Raw genomic sequence first — 26,734 nt, 5'->3', positions numbered from 1 at the left:
GCATGTCTACTTCTCCCAACATGAAGATGACCTTTTGAGCGTGCCCAGTTTGCCTAATATGGAGGCCTTTCCATCCTTTACCATGTGAGTGGGGGTAGTCTACTTTGAATGGCTGCCTATGATGAGACTGATGAGACTGAATATTAGCTCTCTTTTCAGTGTCTCTAGAGGGTGAAGATCCTAGCTCACCCACAGCAAACCAGAAATGGACCGGGGGTTGTGTGTTTCTGTTCTGCCTTGCTTGTCCTCCTGAAATTTAGTTGTTGCAGGTAATCCACACGGAACCTCGGAGTTCAAGCTTTGGTCACCTTAGAGCCAGGACTGCAGTCAAGATGGTTTAGCCTGCATAAAAGTCCTAGGGCACAAACCAGAGAGGGGTTTTGGATTTAGAACTGGGACTGTGCTGTATAAGACCTGAGCTAAACTATAAATCTAATCCCTTTCCTCTCCCCAGTGACTGAGATGGTATAAAGGGGTATAGGGGATTATGCCTCCCACACATTGGGGGAGGAAGTTTGTATATTTGTGATTATACCTTTTCAAGGCAAATCTTCCTATGTAAAAGCTAATTTACTGTCAGTGGATAAATGGAACTGGGATGCTGGGGACCACTCCCCTATAATTGAGGGAACAACATCAGAAAGGGTTGGAATCATTTGCAGAGAGCCTAGATACCCTCCCACCCCCAATCTCCTTAAGGGTATGGGAAAACCTGGGGGAGAAGTGAAATGTAATTTACCTGGTCTTCAGGCAGTGGGGACCAGGTGGTATGTTATCTGTCTCCATCTTTCTACCTCTCTTTCTCTCTTCCCCCCTTCTCTCTCTTTCTCACACACAATCACATACACACAGTATGTATGTATATACACACACATATATGTGTGCATATATAAGGTGCAATGTTTTTTATCTCTCTAGTGTGTGTATATGTATATGTGTGTGTATGTCATGCTACATTTACTATATACCATGAAGTATGTATGTCATATAGTACATATACTATGTACATACTGCATGTGTATATACATATACTATGTATACAGTACATATACAATATATACTTAGTATATATAGATGTGTATGTGTGTATATTATACATCCATATGCTGCATTTTTTGTGTCTCACTGTAATACAAATACAATACTCGTAGCCGCTGCTATGAATATGCATGTGTATTTCAAGGGTAAATTCACAAAATATAATAAACTCTCTTCCTCAAAGGCAAAACCAAAATATTTATTTGGGACATCATTAGAATACCAGGAGGTAAGATTTAACAGGGTGCTTATCACTAATCCAGGAAGCTCAGACATCTTAAACCTTCTTTCTGTCAGGCCTCCCCACAAAAACAAGTTCCCCTAGACAAATTCCTCCCTCTGCCCACTCATCACTTGCTTCTGTCTTTCTGCTCCTTGGGTCAACTGCTCCATTCAGCTTGTTTCTCTCTCTCTGCTCTGCCTGATCTTTGTCTCTGCTCATTCTCCTCTCTCTCTCTCTCTCTCTCTCTCTCTCTCTCTTTCTCTCTCTCTCTCTCTCTGTTTCTATCCACTCAGGCAAGCTCCTCCCAGTCTGAGCTTGATGTGACCCAGACCTACTGTGCACACAGTAGGGCTCCATGTGTTAGGCTTATTAATGGGCAAGGAAATTCTTCCTATTCTATTAACATTACACTCACATACACATATACGTACATATACATTAAAAATCCACATAAACAAAAACTCTTGGTAGAGGAAGGGTTCTCAATTATTTTTAAGAGTATATGGGACAGCCAGGTGGTGAAGTGCCCTGGAATCAAATCAGGATCAAGATGGCTTTGGAGTCAGGAGGACCTGAGTTAAAATCTGACCTTAGATACTTACTAGCTATGTGATCCTGGGCAAGTCACTTAACCCCAACTGCCTCAAAAAAAAAAAAAAAAAGAGAGAGAGTTTAAAGGGAACATGAGACCAAAAAGTTTGAGAACCACTAGTGAAGTGCAAAAAACCATCAAACTTAGTCTGGGAACCTAAATTCAATACTTGGCTCAGCCACTCGCTACCTGTGTGATCTTTGGGCAATCACTTCCTTCTTGGGTCTCAGTCTCTTTATTTGTAAAGAAGGCTGTACTAGTCAATCTCTAAATAATTTCCCAGTCTGTATTCTATTTAATTTCCCCTATATATACTCAATACTTCAGTTATCAGGACTGATGAATAAAATAAATATCGGGTAAGGAAGAGTGATCCAAAGTATTCTAGGAAAATATCATAGAATGCCAGAATTTGACTCATTTGATCCTCACAACAACCTTGTGAGGGGAAGTACTATTATTATCCCTAAATTAGAAGATGACACTTAGATTTGCCCAGCATCTGAAGCTAAGGTTTAAGGCAAGATTTGAATCCAGGTCTTTTTGACTCCAAGTCCCAGGCTGTACCACCTAGTGGCTCCAAACCAGTGGTCATCTTGCCTCTGTTTGAAAATCTCTAGGGAAGGGGAACCAATTACTTTATAAGGCAGCCCATCTAATTGCTAGCAAGATTTTCCCAAGGTCCAACCTGTATTGTCCTCTTTTCACTACCAACTACTGCTTCTGGTCTGGTCCTCTAGGGCCAAACTGAAAAGTCTACCCTCTTAGCCATGACAGCTTTTCAAATACTTAAAAATAGCTACCATGACCTCACTGAGTCTTTTTCTCCAGGACATACATCTTCAGATCCTTTACAGACTCAAAACCCTTCACCATCCTAAATGCTCTCCAGTTGATCAATATCCTTTTTAAGCTTCTGTTGCTCAGAACACAGTAGTCCAGATGAGGAAATATACAGAGAGAGTATCATCTCCTTATTCCCGGAGGCTGTGTCTCTCTTAATACAGTTCAAAACTGCTTTAGCTGTCCACACTGGTGAAGCATGTGGAATTTGTGGTTCCTTAAAACCGACAGGGCAGCTAGGTGGCGCCATAGGGCCTGGAGTCAGGAAGACTCATCTTCGGAGTTCAAGTCTATCCTCACAACAGCTGTGTAATCCTGGGCAAGTCACTTAACTCTGTTTGTCTCAGTATCCTCATCTGTCAAATGAGCTGGAGAACTGCTAGACCTATTTGTAAAAAAAAAAATATTTATAGCAAATGTTTTTCATTGTGGCTAAGAATTGGAAACCAAGTTATGCCCATCAAATAGGGGAATGGTTAAACAAGCTGTGGCATGTGGGTGTAATGGAATATTATTATGCTGTAAGAAATGACAAGTAGGATAGTTTCAGAAAAACCTGGAAAGACTTACATGAACTGATGCTGAGTGACATGAGCAGAACCAGAACACTGTACACAGTAACAGCTACGTACAGTGTAGGAGGACTGTTTCTGGTAGACCCAGCCCTTCACAGCAATGCAAGGAACTAAAACATTCCCAAAGGACTTGAGGCAAAATGCCATCCACATACAGAGAAAGAACTATGGAACTGAAACGCAGAATGAAGTAGAATATTTTCTCTTGTGTTATGTTTGTTTTGGTTTGTTTTTTCTCATGGTTTCTCCCATTTATTTTAATTCTTCTAGGCAACATGACTAATGTGAAAATGTATTTAATAAGAATGTATGTGTAGAACCCATATAAGATTGCATGCCAACTCAGGAAGGGAGGGGGAAGGGAAGGCAAGAAAATGTAAGATTTATGAAAGTGATTGTAGAAAACTGAAAACAAATTAATTCTAAAAAAAGAAAAAGAAAAACTGGGAGTGATTTAGCTATTTTCAGCTATACAATGATCCAAGACAATTCCAAAGGACTAATGATAAAGCATACTATCTGTCTCCAGAGAAAGAACTGATATTAACTGAATAAAGACTAAAATATGCTATTTTTCAATTTTTCTTTCATTTTTTTCTTTTATTCGAGTCTTCTTGTACAAAATCACTAATATGGAAGCGTTTTACATAATTGCATATGTATAACCTAAAAAAAAAAAATTAGCTGGAGAAGGATATGGCAAACCACTCCAGTATTTTTGCTACAAAAATCCCAAATGGGGTCACACCAAGAGTGGGACATGACTGAACAATAATACAACCTATCTTTTTCCGACCAATTGCTCCCTAATCAAACGTCCTCCTACAACTTCCTAGGGCCTCAGTTATTTTACCTTTAAGACAGAAATAACATTTGTACCATCCACCTCATAGGGTAGTTGTGCTGGGTAAAGCACAACTTTATTATTTTTATGTATTGTGTGCAGGCGAGTTTTTTGAACCCAAAGTCTTAAGAATTTACATCTATTCCTACCAAATTCTATTTTAGTAGATTCAGCTCACTTCTCTCAGCCTGGATCTTTCTGGGTTCCGACTGGGTCAGCTGGGAGCGGGTTGGGATTCAGGGAGTTTTTGAGGAACCGAAGGTAATCCAGGTGGCTTGGATATTAAAATGCCAAAAAGATGGGTGGGACTCAGACCGGGGAGGGCCGTGAAGCTCCGGCTTAAGGAAATCTGGACTTCATGCCACTGCGATGAGCCACTAAGTGCCACGGGCAGATCTGCGCCTGGAAGGTTCCCCTGGCAGCGCTCTGAGCCTTCTCACTGTGCCCACACTGGGGCTTGGCTGGAGGAATGAATGAACCGACGGATGAATGACGGGCACGTCCGGCCCCTGAGCTTCGGGGTGTGACGGAGATGGGAGCCTCCGGCATTCCTCCCCTCCCAGCAGGAAGCCCCTCCACTTCTGCATCGCCTCCGGGAGGGGTCTACCATGAGGGAGGAGGGTCAGTGCAGCAAGCGCCGCCACTGCACATGCGCCAGGCACCGACTTTCCCAGCCCCAGCTCGATCGCCCCCCGCGCCCAGGGCCGTACACCTCCCCTCCCCCTCCCTGGACTCCCGCGATCTGCGCAGACCATCTGCGCAGCCGATCTGCGCAGCCTTGGAGGGGCGGGGAAGCCGTGCGGCGCAGGCGCCGTGCCCATTTCCGGGATCCCTGTCAGCCGCTCCCTCCCGGCCTCCGTCTTCCTCCCGCCGCCTGCCGGAGCTCATTCGCGTCGACTGACCAGAGTCCGCGAATCCTCCGCTCCGGGGCCCGCCCGCACCCTCCCCAGCCCAGGTAAGGGATGGCGATCAGCTGCTCATCTCCTCCCCTCGGCCCTTTTCCCAGCCTTCGGTTCCCCGGGACCCGGCTTAGGCCGCGGGGGGCGGGCAGACCCCGACCGCCGGCGGCTGAGGAGGTGGGGCGCCCCGGGGGTGGGGGGAGGTGGGCGGGCCGTTGTCTCTTTCCCGCCCCTCTCCCCCGGGCCTGACCCTCTGAGGCTTCGGGCGGTGAACCCCCTCTCCCTCCCCGTTCACTCTGGAGGTGTTCGCCCTGCTTGGGCTCCTGGAGCGGGTGCCCCCGAATACCCCTCCCCCCCACACCTCGTGCCCCGTTCCTCTCCCGGCATCCTCTTGGTTCTTTAGCCCCCCGGGTCCGGTGGGTCCCTATCTCCAAGCCCGAGGCCGAACCTTAGCCCCCCTCTCCCCACCTCTGCTGAGGCTGAGACTGGGCGTCGGTCGACTGGCCTCCTTCACCTGCCTCGCCCGTCCCGGGGTTGCAGGCGTGTCCTCGCTTCCTGCTGTGGGGAGAAGCCAGTGGAGAGTTACCCCCAGGGATCGGGTTCGCTTCCAGTCCCCTTCACTACCCTCACCTCGGGGCAGCCACCAGTCAGATCCTTGGGCACTTTAATTGAGCCAGTCAGAACTGAGGGACAGGGTGACCATGATCGTGATCATGCTGGCTGTTGTACCTGTGGGGTGGTAGAGACAAAAAGGAGTTTAAAAGCGTATCCCTGTTGAGACAGAGTGGGAGTTCCATCCGGTCTCTGTCATTGTGGGGGGCCAACGATATTGAAACACCTGTACCTAGATGGGTCAGAGAGAGCATTTAGACTAAGGATGAATCAGTTATAAGCCAGCCGGAGAGCTGAAATATTTTTCCCAAACTGAATTATCCCAGAACTGTAGACGTTAAGGATTATTACATTTTTAGATAGGAAAGCAAATGAGGTTAAAAGCTCCTGTCCTGGGCATTCTATTGAGAGGTGATGTATAGAAATCTGTGTTTCAAAATATCTTTTTTAGATCTGTTGCATGAGTATATGATAAATTCTGCTAATAGACATTAAGTATCTACTCCATATGAGGGGCTGGGGATACAAAGAAAAGTTATCCTCCAGGACTTTGTATTTTACTGTTTTGATACAGCAGGTACACAGATAAACAAATTCAAGGGAAATGAGGGGTCAGGGAAGACTTCATAGAAGAGGTGGTACCTAATTTGAGTCTTGAAGCAAAACACATTTTAAAGTAGAGTTGAGGAGGGAGTCCATTCTAGGCATCAGATTTTACAAATATTGTTTCATATTTCCATATCTGAATGACACTTTTCTTAAAGCAAACTGTATATATAAGAAAAAGAATTTTTATTTCGACCTACTTATATTCTTTCACCAACTAAAGAAGCATATTGTACGATCTGGGATCATAGATTTAGAGCAAGAATGTTCCTCAGAAATTCTCTAGTCTGAACTGCTGGTTTTACTGATGAAGAAACAGACTCAGAGAGGTAAAGTTTATTGATAAATTTTACAAAGGCCTTGAAGGTTTCTTCTTGAGTGCAGTGACCATACCTTATAATTCTTTGGTTCTGTGTTGGCATCTGGACTGTTTCTTCCTCTGCATCCCACACATCAAGGTCAAGGAGTTGGTATGGAAATATCAAAACCCATCTATATATAATTTAGTGGGTAGCTCTTAGAAAGTTGCCTGAAGCTTAGGCAAATTAGATGATATTAAAGCTAGAAGTCCTCCAACTTCAAGTCCAGCATTCTTTGGACTGTTTTACACTGCCTTATAGCAGGTGCTTAATGAATGTGGGTTGAATTTTTTGTTGAAATTTTTATGATGCTTGGTTTAGAGCTGATGTTGAGTAAGTGGTTGTTGAATTGAGTAGGCTCTCCTTTGTTCTTCCCAATTTTCTTCTCCCCTGCCATTTTCTTAGAGAAATATGGAGAAAAATGAGTTTTAAAATCAGGCGAGGGTGACTGTAATTCAGAAATTATAGCTTGGGAGCTGAGGACTGCACAAAGGCAGTGTGCTGGTTTGTTGGGTGCCCCCGCAGAGATAGCATTTGAGGATAAAGTTCTGGGTGTGGAATCAGGGAGTCCTGGGTTTGAGTCCCCATTCAGATATCTATTAGTTGTATGACTAGCTTCTCTGAGCCTCATTTTCCTCATCTGTAAAACAAGCAGTTTGAACTCAGTGGCCTGGGAAGTCCTTTCCAGCTCTAAATCTAAGATCTGTGTGATGAATGTCAGTTAATAATAAAAATAAAAGCTATAAATGGTGCTTTTCAGCATAATTACTATCTTGGGTGGTGGCTAGTATAAATATTATCCTCCTCCTAAAGCTGGGATAACTGAGACCCAAGGATGTTGTTACTCAAAAGCTCAAGTTTGAACCCAGGTTTCTGATTTAAGGGTCCTGTGCTCTTTGCAGCGTAATATTCACCTATAGAGATTGTCAGATATGGGAATTTTCTTGGTCTGCAGTCTTAAAATGAAGTACCAGGCATGAAAGTGTGTCCAGATTTGGAACTTGGGTAATGTGGCTCAATTAGAAATTAACTTAAAATTATGCCATTATTTGAATTTTACTTCTTTGGAAAATTACTGTAGCCTGGTTACACAAATAAGTCAAAGTTTTTGTCTTTGCAACTGTTGTTTATGACCATACGTGAAATATACACTTTTTATTATTGGCATGCACTTTAAAATACTAAATTTCAGTCTTATTTATAATCTTTATATGTCAGCTATTATTTCTCCCATTGAACATAAGCTTCTTGGGTGCAGGGAATATTTTGTTTTATGTCTTTGTATCCCAGGTTCCTGGAACATTGCCTTGTGCCTAGTAGGCGTTCAATAAATGTTTGTTGAATTGAATTTCAGTTAACAAATAAAACTGAAAATTATTGCTCTCCACTGAGAAACAGTGGTGAATTAAATCCATTTTAATTAAGGAACATAGTGACATAACATATATGCTATTTGATTAAATTTGAGGAAATTAAGTAGCTCTGATGTTAAAGGAAAGGAAGATAGGACTGTGCCATGAGCATATGGAAATGTTTTTTGAAACACATGAATCAGTGCAATGAATTTTTAAAACATCAGACCTTTTGCTATTGATTATATATTTTTCTTTTTATATTATTATAATTTGCCTGCTAAGGCATATAAAATAAAATGTAAATTTTCGTATATTCATTCCCAGAGCAGAATGTAGAATTTTGACATTTATTTCATTGCTTATTTCTAGATGCTTGATATTTTTATTTATTGACTGAATGTGCTTATTCCTTATTGTGGTGTGAATATATTTACAAGTATCAAGTATTACTCACCTTAAACCAAGTTTGATTTTACTAATTACTATTAATTAATAGTAATCTTACTATTATTACTAATCTTATTATTAAAGGCAGCTTTAATGAGTGTGGGTTGAATTTTTTGTTGAAATATTTTATGATGCTTAGTTTAGAGCAGATGTTGAGTAAATGATTGTTGAGTTGAATAGGCTATCCTTTATTCTTTCCAGTTTTCTTCTCCCCTACCATTTTCTTAGAGAAAAATGAAGAAAAATAAGTTTTTCTTAATTAAAAGTATTCAGTGCCTTGAATATTTCTTCTTGAGTGCAGTTGATCATACCTTATAATTCTTTGGTTCTGTATTGGCATCTGGACTGTTTTTCCTCTGCATCCCACACATCAAGGTCAAGGAGTTGGTATGGAAACATCGCAACCCATCTGTATATAATTTAGTGGGTAACTCTTAGAAAGTTGCCTGAAGCTTAGACAAATTAGGTGACATTAAAGCTAGAAGTCCCCCAACTTTAAGTCCAGCAGAGACTTGAAGAGTAGATAGAGAGAGCCACCATATGTCTGATGAGTCCTGACTGTGACCTTGTACAGGTCATTTAACCTTTTAATATTCTCTGCAGCTGTCTAAGTCTGTAAGTTACAGAGATGGTGCTGCCCTACTTTGGTTTAGTGGATTTCATCATCTAGGAGTTTCATACCAATGAAATCTCAGATCCAGACTTTACTCCTATCCCTTTAATAGCGAAGCCATTATGATAGGTTTCACTTTATCTTTATTTTCTCCTGGAGCTTCCATTCATTTCCTCTTTGCATCAGAATTTTGCTTTTCAGTCTCCACCATAGGTGCTTGTTCTGTGTCAGATTTTAAGATTGCAATAAGTGTGACCATCTGAAATGATATCATTTACTATGGATTATATTTTCTTTTCTTTTTTTGAGGTTTTTTTTTTATAACTAATTTATTTGCTTTCAGTTTTCAACAATCACTTCCATAAGTTTTAATTTTTCTCTCCTTCTCTTCCCCCTACCCCCCACGATGGCATGCAATCTTATATGGGTTCTACACATATACATTCTTATTAAACACATTTTCACATTAGTCATATTGCATAGAAGAATTAAAACAAATGGGAGAAATCATGAGAAAAATCAAAACAAAACATCAAAATAGAAAATAGTCTGCTTCATTCTACATTCTGGCTCCATAGTTCTTTCTCTAAATGTAGATAGCATTTTGCCTCGAGTCCTTTGGAAATGTTTTAGGTCATCATGTAATGTTCTCCTGGTTCTACTTACTTCACTCAGCATCAGTTCATATAAGTCTTTCCAGGTTTTTCTGAAATCCACCTGTTCATCATTTCCACAATAACATTCCATTACATTCATATACCACAACTTGTTCCACCATTCCCCATTGAAAAGATGGGCATCTTTTCAATTTCCTGTTCTTGGCCATGACAAAAAGAGCTACTATAAATATTTTCGTATATGTGGGTCCTTTTCCCATTTTTATGATCTCTTTGGGAAATAGCCTTAGAAACAGTATTGCTGGGTCAAAGGGTATGCACATTTTTATAGCCCTTTGGGCATGGTTCCAAATTGCTCTCCAGAATAATTGGATTAACTCCACCAACACTGAATAAGTGTTCCAACTCTCCCACATCTTCTCCAACATTTATCATTTTCCTGTTTTGTCATGTTAGGTGATCTGATAGGTGTGATATGGTACCTCAGAGTTGTTTTGATTTGCAAAGTGATTTAGAGCATTTTTTCATATGACTATAGATAGATTTCATTTCTTCCTCTGAAAACTGCCTGTTCATATCCTATGACCATTTATCAATTGGAGAATGACTTATATTCTTGTAAATTTGACTCAGTTCTCTCTATATTTTAGAAATGAGGCCATTATTAGAGACACTAGTTGTAAAAATTCTTTCCCAGTTTTCTGTTTCCCTCCTAATCTTGGTTGTATTGGCTTTGTTTGTGCAAAAACTTTTCAATTTAATGTAATCGAAATTATCCATTTTACATTTCATAACGTTCTTTATCTCTTGTTTGGTCATAAATTTCCCCATTCTCCAGAAATCTGGCAAATAAACTATTCCTTGCTCCCCTAATTTGTTTATATGATGTCAGGCATTGGTTATAGATTATATTTTCAATTCAATTCACCAAACATTCATAAGCACCTGCTTATGATGGAGAAAAATAAGTTTTTAAATTTTGGGCAAGAATGACATAATTTGAGGTCCAAGGAACGATGCTAGGTAGAAAGTCAAATAGCTCCTGACTTCTGCTAGGAATGGAAGTGAGGGTGGGGGTGAAGTGGTGTAGGAAGCACCCTGTGTTCAGAAAAGTATAATCCGGTATGTAGGCAGTGGTGAGGAAAATGAAGTACTGACAGAGTGCTCTAGGGATGGAACACTTAGCTTGAGATTGGTTTTTAATTCGAAGATCCCCTAACTCATACTAGTTGAATTTTAGGATGATAAGCATTTAGAGCTAGATTTTAAAGGTCACTGAATCCAATCCCTTCAGGTAATGAAATTGAGTCTCTAAAGCAGTTATCAGAGGTAGCACAGATGAGGTTCAAATCCTGGGACTCCATATTCAGTATGCTAAACTGACAAGCGTGTTAGAATTTTACAGAACAGTAGAGATTGTCTAGTCTTAAGCATCCATTTTATAAACGAAGTAACTGTTCATAAGTTTTAATCATACCTTTAGGGAAGTGCTATTCTGGAATAGAAAGTCTTAAGAACAGATTGGGAACCCTAAAAGATGTCACCTGAAGCCCGAGTAGGCTCACAGGCTCATAGGATGATAGATGTGGAGCTGGAAGAGACTTAGAAGTCATCAGGTCCAGTTCTCTCAGTTTTTAAATGAAGAAACAAAAGCGCAAAGTGGTTAAGTGACTTGTCCGGCTCATACATCTGGTAATAAGCCTCCAAGACAGGACCAGAACTCATGTTCTTGACCCCTGGTCCAGCATGCTATCTACTATTCCACCAAACTTAATTATCAATGGCAGAATTTTTATATATAGAAGTCATAAATGGCTTCCATAAAAATAACGTTGTCAGAGGATATGCGTAGGGAAACCCACCTCTGACAATTCCTGACAGTGTCAGAGAAACTTTCAGAAGTTTACCACTTTGGCTTCAGTGCAAAAATGATAAAAATAAGGCAAGTTTTTTAAATGTGTAAATTAAGTTAATTTTATTTTTTAGATTTTAGTGTTGATTTACTTGATTAGTTTTTGCAGGGATCCAGATTCTAGCACCTGAGATAATCTTTTTTTTTTTTTAAGTTTTTTAAAAATTATTTTAAATTTCAAATTCTCTCCCTTTCCCACCCATTGAGAAATCAAGAAATATGATACCCTTTATACATATGAAATTGGTAGTAATCTTTATTTCCTTTTCAGACTCTTGAGGTATGCAGAGGAAATATATAAATATTTAACTGAACCCATTTTGATTTAACTTTTAAGTTTTAGAAAACACTTTAAACATTCTCTCCTTGAGTCTTCCATTCAACAAGCATTTATTAACATAATATATATAAATGTTGTGCCGGTAACTGTACAAAGAAAGAGTAGGAAAACAGAAATAGTCCTTGCCTAGGGGGAGCTTCTACTCCATTACATTCTTTCTTAACCTTTTGAAATAAGCAGTACAAGTAGTGTGATTCAAATAGTATAGAAGAAGAAACCAAGGCTCTCCAAAGGAAAATGACTTGCCCACCTTCACAGATTAGCAGGTGGCAGAAATGGGATTTGAACCCAAGTCATCTAGCTCAAAATCCCAGTAAACTACTTTTTAAAAGATTTTATTAATGCTTCTTTCTTTTTTTCCCATCATTTGCAGTGCCTCTTTTCTCTACCTCTGCTCCAATAGAACCATATCTTATTATGGTCAAGCAATATAACACGTTGACCATGTGTTTTCATGCCTGAAAATATTAGTGCTATTATTTCCATCTTGCCTACATGATATTGACTCCTGTGTATGTGTTTATCAGTCATTGTCTTTATACAAGGGACAGTTCGTTCTACTTGTTATTTACTTATATTATCCATTAACCTCTATCTTATTATCTGGCTATGTAATTTTCTTTATGTAAGTTTAATTATCCAAAGATTGTGTCTTAATATACTGACTGTGTGTAATATTTCACAAAGCAGGTATAAATAGATTTTTTAAGTTTAGGCACATAACTATCGCATATATTCATTTAGAATACATTTGAACATCTTAGGCTTCCATGATTTTTGTTACTCGTATCATTCCCAAGCATTTTAAGCCATCTGGCAGTTTGGTTATTGCTTATTTATATATTAATTTGTGGTATGTTTTTATTAATTTTTAATTCCTCAATAAAAATGACTCATTCCTTTCTATAAATGTTACCTAGTTCTGGAATGATCTGTGTAATGTATTGTAACAGAACATTAATAGTCATCCTGAAATGAATAGGGAGCACTATTTTTGAACTACAGAGACATTAATTTTTTAACTGAAGTGAATTTAACAAACAGGATCTAGCCTTGATAAAGCAGTACTTCATAACTTTTAAAGTGCTTTCTCTTATTATTTATTTCAGCTTTTTTCCCTTTTGAAAACACTAAGAATAATGTCCTTACATCAATTTTTACTAGAGCCAATCACCTGCCATGCTTGGAACAGAGACCGTACTCGTAAGTATGGTATTCTTTTTTCTTTGCTTTGTTACCTGCTCTCTCTACAGTGTAGAATTTATTAGACATTGATGGGGCTCTGTGACAGGTTACTAAAAGACACGTAAGAGTTGTAGAAATTCCGAACAAGAACTTTCCTTATTTATAAAGTGAGAGAGTTGGCTTAGATGATTTCTAAGGTCCTTTCCAGCCCTTAAGATTCTACGATCTAAGTGAGGACTGAAAGCTCTTTTCCCTAAATCTGCTGCTCTTTATGCTCTAGCCCTCTGCTGTTTTGGCTTTAGATGTATATGGGGAGTCTTTTATTGCCTGAAGTACTAACTGTTCTGCTGAGCCCAGAGCTTTCAAACAGCAATCTGGAGGCTGTTAAAAGACATTTAGTTTATTTTTTAAGCCCTCTCTCAGTACCATATTGCCTCTTATTTTACATATAATTAATAAAAAGCTGGGTTATCTTTATTTCTCCTGATTAAATCCTTGTTCTTCCCTTCCTTTTAGCCCAAGAGCTCTCTAGAAGTGAGCACTTATTTCAGTTATTTGAATATAGACCCTTTTGAGAGCATGTTAGGATTCAATATTTAGGACTTCCTGTATTTTTTTTTATTGTTTCACAGAGCCTTAATGTTATGTCTTCTTTTATCCTTATTTTCTCATCTAAAAATATTAACATCCATTTTGCAAAAATATTTAAATAGAGATAAAAGATGGAGAATCTCATTCCCCTTATTTCAAATGACTCAGTAAGAGGTATTGAATTTAATTTTTGCTGTTTGAAAATTTCAGCTTTATGAAATTGATGAGAGTTATATGTAGAAAAAAAGTAATTATCTAGGTATAGAGAATCATTAGATGGTTGACCTAAGGCTTTGGGTATAGATCTTAATGATATCTTAATTGTAAAGAAAGGACGTTTATATTACCCTATATATAATTATAAGGAATAGTTGTAATTATCACTATAGTTTAAACATACAAAAGTCTTAAAAATCTGTATTGAAATTCTAAAACTAATATTAAGAACCACCCTTGAGAAGTATCTATAGCCAAATGAAAGTTCACTTCAACAAGTTTAACTTTAAAAGTAAAACCAGTATAAATTAATAGAATTTTAATGTATTTTTAATTTGTATGTAATAGTATTTCAATAGAGTTTGGTCTAATTTAGGAATTTTCCATTTTGATATTACAACTTAAGTATAAGATCCATATGGACTTTGCCATATCTTACTTAGTGGGACCAAATTATGTTAATTGACATTTGTATTCTTTTCTTCAAACCACTTCCTTAAAATTAAAAAAAAAGACCTTATAAAATAGAATTTCTTATATTTCATCTTTGTTAAGAAAAAACAATCTTCACCTCCACTTTTTGAAAAATAGCTCATTTATATAGCAATTTAAGGTTTGCAAAGTAATTTACATACATCATCTCATTTGATCAATCGTTAATCAAAATATTGTTATTCTGTGTATGTTAACAATATATTAAATTCTTTCTACCAGAAATTGCCCTTAGCCCTAATAATCATGAAGTCCACATTTACAAGAAGAATGGGAACCAATGGGTGAAAGCCCATGAACTGAAGGAGCATAATGGACACATCACAGGTAGTAGAATCCTATGATGAGCTTAGTACTACATTTCCTTTGTTTCAAGAAAAGACTTGAATATAAGGTGAATCTGCCATATTGCTACTTTTAATGTTTAGAGTTCACAAGAGTTTACAAGTTGTCTTGATAAATGTGAAAATATTTTGCTACTGATTTCAGTTTGTTGTGTATTATTGAACCCCTCTTAGCTGCCTAGCAGTGTTGGTGCCATGGGGAATATTAAAGAAGTAGAAGGTTTTATCTTTAAGAACTTAGTGATTAGTTAGACGAAACGCACATGAAACAAGTTGAAGAGAAAAACCTATATGTGAAAATGTGGCCAAAACCATTCATAAGTGTTGGAGGAACATAGTGTTTTCTAAAAGGCTTCTCTTTATTTCCTCTTAAAAATTAAAGTTCTGTTAGGATCTGTAACTACGGATTTGAATCCTAAGGGAATGTGGGAATTGAAAAAAATTAAACCTCCCCTTCTAGAGTAGATCTTTAGTTCTTTGTTAAGCAACAGGAATAGAAGGTGATGGCTAGAATCCAAAAGTTGGCTCCTATCCCTTTGAAGGTATGCTCCTATCCCTGCCCTGCTGTCTAGTTACAGAGTGATGTTTAATGACTTAGGTAAATTGTGGGCACAAGTTTGTGGAAGTAAGAATACATTAATTTTCATGATTGCTCTATGTGATAATCCATAAGATGACAGATTTAAAGCTAAAAGAGATCTTGAAAGACCTAAGACCCTAGATCACAGTTTCAAAGCTAACGGTGGGCTTCAGAATTATCTAATTGAGTCTCCTCATTTTACAGTTAAGGAAGCCAAGGTCTAAAGAAGTGGAGTGATTTTCTCAGGGTCATATAGATAATAGTTGAAGAGGCAGAAAGGATTTAAACTTTGGCCTCATAGCTCTAAAATTAAGACTCTACAGTGCATCATGGCTGCTCTCTTACAAGTTACAGATCAGAAACCTAAGCTTATACAAGTAAGGTAACTTGTTCATTGTCACATAGGGAGCAAATAGCCCTTTATTTTTAGGATCTTTTTAAAAAATTCATTTGAAGGCAATATACTTTTCTGCATGTTTTTACTATAACAAGCGAGTGGTCGCTGCTTTTAGATGGAGACTTTTTAAAGCGGATAGCTCAAAGGTAAAATCCTTATGGCACATATGCTCTCACATTGTTCTCTTCAGATAGTAACAGAAGCTGTCAAGGTGGCTATGTTAATTTTTTTAAAGACTGAGTCTCTGCCTGGAAGTACAGGAACTACTTCTGGACCCAGTCCTACTACTTACTGATTGTCGAAGGAACTTTTACCTATTCCATTTCTGACTTGGGCTTGTTTACGCTGCTTAGGAAACCTGGTAGCCCGCTGCTCACTGGAACTTATCACATTAGTGCTTAACTTAATGCAAATACCTAATCAATGGAACCCCCTTCAATGGAGAATTCATGCAATTAAGAGATGCTCCAGTCTCAGCCTACCTGGTAGCTGGGATCATAGGCACGAACCTACACAGATCTTTACTATGCATTGTTGAATATAGTTGCAAATTTTACTAAAACCAATCAGAAGAGTAGAATTCAATCTTTATCTAAGGTGTGTATGTGGTTATTTTGCTCTGGGTTCAATTTTTGATATCTGTTTGGAAGAACTATTTTATTCAAAATATTCTTGAACCTTGTATGAAAAGATCCTTTTTTTTTTACCCTGCTTCAAGATTTGTCTCCTTTTGTTTGTTGTGATTTAGCCTTAACCATATGGAATTTACTGTATGTATTTTTGCCAAGGGTTTGGGTTTACTGCAGTCTTGTGTCCTCTCTGTCCATCTCCATCCCCACATTTTAATTCAAATGAGCAGCAAAGATACTGCTGATTGCCTTTGTTCTGATCATTTGAAATTTTATGTGTTATTTGCTGACAACATTGTTAAGCTTCCATTGCTTTATAATTGATCCATAAATAACATGGCCTTCCAAATTAAAAAAAAAACCAAGGACTTTCTATAGAAATCAAAAGAAAACTTTAACAACCTTTTGTGTAGTTTCTAAAACTCTTTTCGGAGCATGCAGATTTGCCATCCTGAAAACCCCAATATTGGCTTTTCCTTTACTTATTAGTGCCCTGGCAGTAATGCATTCAGTAGTAGAAAGCATTAAGAGACTAAATATAGCACGGGCTATATAACCAAGGTCATCATTTTCATTTATTTATTTATCTATTTTTACTAATTTTGATTTCCTTCTATCTAACTTCTCTTAGGTAAGTCTGGCCTATTTCATTTTCAGTCCTTTAGTCACTGGACTCATGGCTAACTTTCTTGGCTAGTTATTGATTGACCTGGGAAGTTAATCAAGTAAACAAGCATTTATTAAGCAACTACTGTGTGCCACGCACTGTGGTAAGTGCTAGTGATACAAAATAAAAACAAAACAGAGTGCTCATAGTCTAACAGGGGGAGACAACATGCAAAACAGTTATGTACAAATAGAGTGTGTACAAGATAAAGTGGAAATAATCAAAAAGAAAAATCATAGCATTGAAGAAAATCTGGAAAAACTTTGTAGGAAATGGAAATAGGAAAACTAACTGCATTTGACAGAGGATTTTTAACATTGGGAATGTCTTTTTGAGCTAAAATAAACCAAAGATGAAAGGCAAAAGAAATAGCCAAAAAATGCGAACCATCCAGACATATCCTCCCCTCTCCCTTTCTGCTTACACTCTATTTTGGGGTCCTTTGTTCTTTGGCCAGTTTTCTGTCAGAAGTTCAGGCAGCATTTTTTTCAGTTCTGAAGAAAATGTTTTTGGAAAACTAAATATAACTATGGCAAGAGACCAAGGATCAGTCATTTTCTCAGATACTGACTAAACAGATGAAATACTTTTGTTGTAGCTCTATCTAAACTAAAAGAATGTCCATTAATATAGAGAAAGGAAAATGCCATGGCAGACTTGTCAAAAGAGATGTCACAATTTTTTTCTTCATGTTAATTTAATCTTTTGCATTAATGTTTCATCTTTTAAAAAAAACACAAAATTTATTGACCTACAAGTAATGAGAAAGCAGGAAAAAAATGCAAGGACATATTAGGAAGAAATGACAGCTTACCCGCTCCTGAGTATTTTCTTTCTTCATCTCTTCCAAGCACATATTTAGAAAGGTAACACTGTTGTACAGTTTGGAGCATGACCATGTGGTTTGACAGTTGCAAAATTGACTATCAAGGTTGGCTATCACAGTTAGGCTAGATGGTTAGCCTTACAATAATAAAAAACCTGGGAGAGATATTTCCAGGGAGAAAAGCTTTCGTAGCATTTTTCTTAAAATATAAGTTCCATGACAGCAGAAATCTGCTGAAGTGTGGGGTACTAGCAAATAGTCCTTGTACTTTGCATACCTAGACTTTTAAATAAAAATTATTGAGTTGTGGTTGTAGTAATTGGATATTTGAGAGGAGGAGGATCAGTTCTCCATTTCATCCAGTTCTCTATTAGGCTTACTCAGATATTTATTGAATACTTATTCTGTCCCAATTACTGTGCTAGGCACTGGTGGATAAAAAGAGGTATAATGAGAATAACTTAGAGTTTACAAAAGTTTCCAGTCTATTAATATTGAGTGTCATCACAACCTTCTGAAATAGGCAGGCTTTCCTCCACTTTCCCTCCCCCCTCCCTTTTTTTTAAAGGATAAAGAAGCAGGGATGCTTATAACCAATAAAAAAAAATAGCAAAAGAACGTTTAGAATTCACCAGCCCCATTCACTAGCACCACTGTTGCTAACCCTCTCGCTTCTGAGATGATAAATAGAATGCAAGGTCCTCAAAGGGGAACTTAGAAGAGATGGTTAATTGACTTGTTCAAAGTCCAAAGCTAGGTAGTTGGAGAATCAGGAGTAGGATTTTTTTTTTTTAACTTCTACTCCAGGCTATCTGTGACTGGAGTGAGAGTTTGTTTACAGCTTTCCTAATTGGAAAATCTGTCCTATAACAGTCATCTTCTTATGGAAAGTGTGGCTAAGTTGTAAAAGCTTAAAATAATGACTGGAAGAGATGATGGGCCTCCAAGCCTGTATTTTATTCTTTCATCTGAAACATGCACATAACTTAAAACAAGTGTGTATTTCCTGCTTTTTCCACTTAGTTTTCATTTTAGGATCATAGATTTAGAGCTCAGAGGCCATGAAGACCATCTCCCTCATTTTGTAGATTAAGAAACTGAGGCCTGAAGAGGTTAGTAGTCCAAGACCACACTTCAGTAAATATTCAAGATGTGATTTGAACACAAGTATTCAGATTCCAAAGCCAGTGAGTGCTCTTTTCACTGAACCAGCCAGGGATATGTGATTTGTTTATAATTGAGATTTTTGTTTGATTTATCACATTCCAATAACAGAATGATGGAAGCCGAATTGCTATTTTTTTCTTTTTGCATTGCTGTTAATCTTTTATGAGTGAATTTTTGTGTTGAATCTTTTATTCATATAAATTGAAATTTGTTATATATTTTTGTCTTTTTTTCTTTCACCATTATGTAATACCCTTGTTTGTCTTTTTCAATTTTTTTTCTAATTTGAAATTTGTTTTACCAGATACCATTGCTGCTTCTTTTAGAACTTGGAGTTTAATGGTATATTTTAGAAAGTCTTTTTAGTTTTAATCTAGCTATATCTTTTTAAGCTTAGATGCAACTTCTAAGAGACAACATAGCCTAATGGGTAGAATGCTGAATTTAGAATCAGGAAGACAGCCTCAAATCTTACCTCTCACATTTATTAGCTGTGGAACCCTGGATAGGTCACTTAACCTTTCTGAGTTTCTGGAATTTCTTTTGAGTTTTAAACTGGATTGTAGTCTATATTGATAAAGGAAGTTCCTACATAAAAATGTCCTTGACATGACATGCTTCCTATAGACAGAATATTGATGACTTTTTTTCCTGGAGTCATTATGCAGTTTTTTAAAATGGGAAAATTTATGGTATTCACATTTATTGATGTCAGTAATTGGTTGGATGTGTTTTTTTCTGTTAGGAAAAAAAGCATACATGTAGGTAGAGATACTTAATTTAACAAATTTTTTTTGAGTGCTCACTGTCTAAGACACAATACCAGGCACTTTATACTTAGTTTGACACTGTTGCCTTTTTAAAGACATTGATATGAAGTTTCAATTGCAGGTATTGATTGGGCTCCCAAGAGTGATCGAATTGTAACTTGTGGTGCAGACCGTAATGCTTATGTCTGGAGTCAGAAAGATGGCATCTGGAAACCAACCCTGGTGATCCTGAGGATTAACCGTGCAGCCACCTTTGTGAAATGGTCTCCCCTGGAGAATAAATTTGCTGTAGGTAGTGGAGCTCGACTGATTTCCGTGTGCTACTTTGAGTCTGAAAATGACTGGTGAGTAGTATTTAGAAATAATGAGAACAAATTTGTAAAGTTGTACATTCTGACCTATTTTTGTATTCTCTATGATATCCTGAGGCTCACATGGAACAGTGTCTAGAATTAGTTTATGGAAAAAACTGAGTGTTAATCTGCAGAATATTTACCCCTTGAAATTTGTCATAAAGTCTGTTAAAATATTCTTTGTGAGTATATATGGATGATGAGGCCACACATACCTCTCTCCCAACAGAGCCGTCCATTTGTGTATTTTGGTCTACAAGCTTCTTTCCGTTCTCTAAAATTAGACCTCTGTTCTCTCTCATCATTCTTTTCAAATTACAGTTTTATAACCCTGATGCTATTTTCTTATTCTGTTATATAAATTACAGATTTAATTATACTCAGAGGCTTACAGAAATGTTGGAATACTTTCCCTTTCCACCACACCTGTCCTCTTAGACTTCTACTAGGATTGATTCTGAATTGTTTTCTTAGCCCATTCTTTGTTAATATATTTTATTTGTCACGTTAGTGTGTAAACCATCTCAATGAAAATTCACTAGAATCTTGGAAGCATAATTGTGAATGTTGTACTTTATAAATCACTTGAAACTGAGCCAGTCAAAATAGAGAGATTTATTATATGTCTAAAGAACTTATTTTAATCATTCCCTCCTGTTTGCTGTGATAAGAAAACAATTCTGTTCCATCTGACACATATTCAGATATAGTGGTAAATATCCTCCAACTTGGCAATGGTTTGTGGTAACCTGCAGTGTTTGTGTTTCAGCCAAAATTAACACTGTACTTTTTACAGCCTTACCATTTCTGTTGTATTTAGGCACAGCAAAGGAAAGGAATTATCTTCTTGCTTTTTTATAATACAATAAAACTTTCAAAGTTTGTACTTACTGGAAAGAGACCAATCTGAGTTATAAAATGTATACCTCTTAAAAAAGATTTAATTTTCTTTCTTTCAAGCAGAATGAACAAAATGTTGCCTCTGAAGAGATTTGCTTTAATGAATAGATAACAATTACCTGTAATTAGCCATCAGTTGTTTCTGTGTAAATTGAGAACTTTTAAAGGGCTTAAAATTTTTATTTAAGTAGCTTATAGATCCCTTGTACAATCTTATTTTCTCTGTGAATTTGCATAATAAACCTTTTCTTTGCATATCTTTGGAGAGAAACTGCACAACTCTGGTCTGAATTTTTACAAACTTCAAGTTTTGTGTGTTTTGGATAAATGAAGAAAGTAATTTGAATGTGCTCAATTTTTTAACTTTCTGTTCGTTCTTCAATTGTAAAATAATATTTCAAAGGGTCATAAAATGTTAGAGTTCAAAGAAATATAGAGATCACTTTTGTCCATCTCTTTCATTTAACAAGTGAAGAAACTATCAGAAGAGGTGGTATTGATTTACCTAGGTCACATGAGTTAGTGGTAGAACTGTAGACAAAGATTTTGTTCTTGACTTCTAGTCTATTGATTTTTTAACTTAAAATAACCTGCTAATTTACATGGTGATGTATCAGCACTTTTTAAACAACCCAGAGACATTAAATAATGTTATGAATTGTTAAGTATCTTGCTCCTCTCTGTGTGCATTTTGCTATATACTTAAATGCAGCAGTTGGGGGAATATCAAGCCTGTTTAGGGGATGGAGTCAGAAAAGTGAAACATTTCCTGCTCTTAAGGAGTTCACACTAATTGAGGGAGACAACACATAAAAGATAGTTCTGCTGCAGGGCTGATCTTAATTAATCCCTTGAAAATAGAATTGTAGCTTGGTAGATGATTATGCAATGAATTTATAAGATTTAGATACCTTGTAAACTAAGATGAAGATAAGGAAAGATAACTGATTAGTGAATCTTGATACTTGGATATCATTACAACTGTCAGTCTCATGCACTCATGCCTTCTTATCATATGTGACTCTTGTCCTTGCTCTTTAGCATTCATTCCATGTCCTCCTCTAAATCCTTCACAGAGGGGCCAGTGATCTCTCAGCATTCCATCCATTGATTATCCTTTGCTCTCATTGCATGGCAGTTATATATCTTTCTGATAAATTGTTATGCCGTCTCTCCTGCACAGTTTTTCATGGTAATCTGTTGAATTCTCTTCAAGGTGTCCCTCCTCCACATACACCCCAGTTCCCTTTGGATGACCTTCATTTTCATTCTGCTGAGACTGTAGGTCAGACAATCTCTGACTGCCATGTAGTTTATTAAGGTTTCTTACCAGAACACTACTGCTGTTAACATGCTTTGAAGTGTTTCAAGCTTTGAAGTGTTCCATGGAGAAGTTTGGAGTCACTGAAAGCATTTCCAAATTACCAAAGGGAATCCAATTTGCAGTCTTCATTCTGGTCAAGTCAGGGCTCATTATCCATTTGCAGTGCTTTTCCAACATATATGTAATGCATGTCATGGCTTGTCTATCCAGGGATGTAGTAGGGCATGGACAACAGGCACTTTTTGTGTTTGGTTTTTCTCATGTGGGTGGTGAAGCTAAACTCTTTAGTAAATGTAGATATCATTCAGAAAGTTTTGCATTTTTGGAGGGGTTGATACAAACAGCACAGTGTTGGCCATTGCGCTCTATAGAGAATCTCTGTCATTTGGACTGAACTATGAACCTCCTCTATGACAGTGGCATATTTAACAAGTATGTTTTCCTGTTTTATACCTTGTTGATAATTAATAGTCAGAGGTACACACACACATTATTTCTGGACCTAGACAGTGTGAGAATTAGTTTTGCTTGACTATGCATATCTGTTACAAAGGTATTCTTACCACCACCCCATCCCAATTGGAGAGAAGATACGTGGAAAAAAAAGAAAAAATAATTTTGTTAATTAAGAAAATAAATTTGTAAAAACCAAAATGCAAAAGTTATCTCTATTGTTACATCTTTCAAGGAAACATGATTTTAATATATACATAGGAGACATTGGAGGAAAGTTGTAAGGCAAATGTTTTGTTCTACCAAACCAAATGTTTATAGGCAGCAAATAGTAAGTACAGTGAGATTTTTGTCATCTCTCTATACCTTTCAGTTATTTAAAGTTGTAGTATGCTGTGGAAATCTGAGCCTGGAGTCAGAAAGATCTGAGTTTAAATCTAGCCTCAGATTCTTCCTACCTTTGTGATCCTGGGCAAGTAATTTGATCACTATTTGCCTCCGTTTCCTCAATTGCAAAAAAGGGATTCTAAAAACATCTACATTCCTAGGTTATGAATATCTATTGAGATAATACTTGTAAAGTGCTTAGCATAATGCCTGACACATTACAGACACTTAATAAATGCTTGTTCTTTTTCCCTTCACCTCCCCTTCATACTTTCATGAAGGATGCTGTTGATACATATGTGGATTTTACTTACTGATATTCTCTTGATAACTTTTTTAAGTAATAATAAAATCTGGGGGGCAGAGCCAAGATGGCAGAGTAAAAGCAGGGACTTAATTGTGCTCTCCCCCAAACCCCTCCAAATAGCTGTAAAAAAATAATAACGCTAAACATAAATTCTAGAGCAGGAGAACCTACAAAATGACAGAATGAAACAGATTTCCAGCCCAAGACAACATGGGAGGTTGACAAGAAAGTTCTGTTGTGCCAGACTGGGAAAGGAATGCAATCCAGCACAAAATGTTGCAGACACAGACCAAGCCATAGGAAACTTGGAGCAGGCCTCAGAGGACTGAATCACTGGCAGCTGTGGCAGTTTCCAGACTTCTCAAACCACAAACTCCACAGACAATTTAAAAGGTCAGTAGCAAAGGTCAGCTGAACCTGGATTAGAGAGTATCATGGTCCTGCCCTAGCCCTAGTGTGGTGGCAGCAGCTGCTTCTGGAACTTTCAACCTACAGATGGTGCTGGGATCAAGCACCTACTCAGAAGGTGATTTCAGGGATCTCTTTGCTGGCACTGAGGCAGGATTCTCTTGTTTTGCCTGTGTTTGGTTCTGGTCACAGTCCTAGATGGTGGTCCTGGGGAGAAGAAGAGTGCTGGCATGGTAGAGCTTGTGGTAGTGGTGGAGACGGAACCCTCCTCACAGTTCCAAGGCAGAAAAGAGTGCTTGTGGTCACTCACAGATCAGAGCACAGCCCAGGAGAGGAGTAAAAACCTCTCCTTTGATTGTACCACCTTGGAAGAACTGAAAATTTATAGGTCCATAGAAGTGTCTCTAAAAACAGCTGCACAAAACTCCTATCCTCCACACTTTACACTGTCCTCCACACTGGAAGCAGAACCCTGCCTTAACAAAGAGTTTTTAAAAAGTCAGATAATTGGCTGGGAAAATGAGCAACCAGTGGGGGGAAAACTCAGACTATACACTCTTACTTTGGTGACAAAGAAGATCAAAACATACAACCAGAAGAAAACAACAAAGTCAAAGTTCCTACATCAGAAGCTTCCAAGAAAAATATGAATTGTTCTCAGGCCATGGAAGAGAGTTCAAAAAGAATTTTGAAAATCAGGTAAGAGAAGTAGAGAAAAAATTGGGAAGAGAAATGAGAGTGATGCAAGAAAATCATGAAAAACAACTCAACAGTTTGCTAAGGGAGACCCGAAAAATACTGAAGAAAATAACTTCTTAAAAACTAGACAAGCTCAAATGGCAAAAGAGGCCCAAAAAGCCAGTGAGGAGAAGAATGCCTTAAAAAGCAGAATTGTCCAAATGGAAAAGGTGATCCAAAAGCTCACTGAAGAAAATAATTCCTTAAAAATTAGAATGGAGCAAATAGAAGCTAGACTCTGTAAGAACTCAAGAAATTATTAAAACCAAAAGAATGAAAAAATAGAACAGTGTGAAATATCCCATTGGAAAAACTGGATTGGAAAATAGATCCAGGGGCAAGAATTTTAAAATTATTGGACTACCTGAAAGCCATGATCCAAAAAAGAACCTAGATATCATCTCTCAAGAAATTATCAAGGAAAACTGCCCTGGTATTCTAGAACCATAGTATAAAATAGAAAATGAAAGAATCCACCAATCATCTCCTGAAAGAGATCCTAAAAGAAAAACTCCTAGGAATATTATAACCAAATTCCAGAGTTCCCAGTTCAAGAAGAAAATAATTGCAAGCAGTCAGAAAGAAACAATTCCAGTACTATGGAAATACAATCAGGATAACACAAGATTTAGCAGCTTAAAGGATTGGAGGGCTTGAAATATGATATTCCGGCAGTTAGAGAAGCTAGGATTAAAACCAAGAATCACCTGCCTAGCAAAACTGAGTATAATCCTTCAGCAGAAGAAATGGACATTCAATGAAATAGAGGACTTTCAAGCATTCTTGATGGAAAGACCAGAGCCGAATAGAAAATTTGACTTCTAAATGCAAGAAACATGAAAAGGTAAACAGGAAAAAGACGTAAGGGACTTCCTGAAGTTGAACTGCTTACATTCCTGCTTAGAAAGACGATATTTGTAACTCATGAGGCCTTTCTCAGTATTAGGGTGGTTGGAGGTTCTGTATATATATATAATACGACAGAGATATATATATGTATATATACATATATATACATAGACAGAAGGCACAGAGTGAATTGAATATGAAGGGATATATCTAAAACATAAAATTAAGGAGTGAGAGAAGAATGTACTGGGTGAGAAAGAAAGGGAGAAGTAGAATGAGATAAATTATCTTCCATAAAAGACAAGGAAAAGCTTTTACAAGGGAGGGGAGAGGGAATGAATAAACCTTAATCTCTTTGGATTTGACTTCAGGAGGGAATAGCATACATACTCAGTTGGGTATGGAAATCTGTCTTACCCTACAGGAAAGTAGGAGGGAAGGAGATAAGTGAGGGAGAGATGATAGAAGGGAGAGGATAATCAGAAGCAAACACTTTTGAGGAGGGACAGGGTCAAAGGAGAGAATAAATGGGGGCGCAGGATAGGATGGAAGTCTTTCACAACAAGACTGTTATGGAAGTGTTTTGCATGACTACACATGTATAACCTATGTCAAATTGCTTGCCTTTTCATTGAGGATGAGTGGGGAAAGTGGAAGGAAAAGAATGTGGAACTCAAAGTTTAAAAAAAAAAGTTTTAAAAATGAATGTTAAAAATTGTTTTAACATGCAACTGAGAAATAAGATATATAGGCAGTGGGGTATAGAAATCTTATCTTGCCCTACAGAAAAAATAGAAGGGGAAGGGGATGGGAGGGTCATAGAAGGGAGGGCAGATTGGGGGAAAGGATAGTCAGAATGCACGCCCTCTTGGGATGGGGGGACGGGGAGAGATGGGGAGAAAATTTGGAACTCAAAATCTTGTGGAAGTGAATGTTGAAAGCTAAAAATAAATTAAGAAAAAAATTTTTAAAAATCAAGTCTGACTCTTTGCCGTGTTTTGTATCCTCCCTACTTTCATATTTCTTGAAAATTAATCCATCAAACACCTTCAAAATTTTCACCTCCAATATAGAGCTCTTCAGAGTATATTTGGATCACCCACTCTGTTCAACTTTTGTTGTCTTTAGTGCCATTTCTATTTCCTCATATAAGGCTCAGCTTCCCTCAGGACTATGGCAAACATGTTGCCATATGCCAGATATCTGGGACTGTGATATTAGCATCCAAATGTTATGGGTCCAGTGTCATTGATGAAAAATAGCTTGTTATAAATCT

The 26,734-nt window shown here is 37.6% G+C and overlaps 1 protein-coding gene across 1 annotated transcript in view; it reads left to right on the top strand.

The window, feature by feature from the left end:
• Nucleotides 1-4,895: 4,895 nt before the first annotated feature.
• ARPC1A (actin related protein 2/3 complex subunit 1A) overlaps nt 4,896-26,734 on the top strand; it is a 34,572-nt gene continuing 12,733 nt past the window's right edge. Inside the window, exons 1-4 of the mRNA XM_072597640.1 lie at nt 4,896-5,070; nt 12,985-13,078; nt 14,582-14,686; nt 19,861-20,083. Of these exons, the coding sequence (XP_072453741.1) occupies nt 13,015-13,078; nt 14,582-14,686; nt 19,861-20,083 (392 nt within the window). The 5' untranslated portion in view covers nt 4,896-5,070; nt 12,985-13,014. The remainder of the gene's footprint in view (nt 5,071-12,984; nt 13,079-14,581; nt 14,687-19,860; nt 20,084-26,734) is intronic.

Source organism: Notamacropus eugenii, chromosome 3, assembly GCF_028372415.1.
Source record: "Notamacropus eugenii isolate mMacEug1 chromosome 3, mMacEug1.pri_v2, whole genome shotgun sequence".
Taxonomy (NCBI): Eukaryota; Metazoa; Chordata; class Mammalia; order Diprotodontia; family Macropodidae; genus Notamacropus; species Notamacropus eugenii.
Note: the sequence above shows the minus strand (reverse complement) of the source record. Positions and strands in the feature narration are given on the sequence as shown.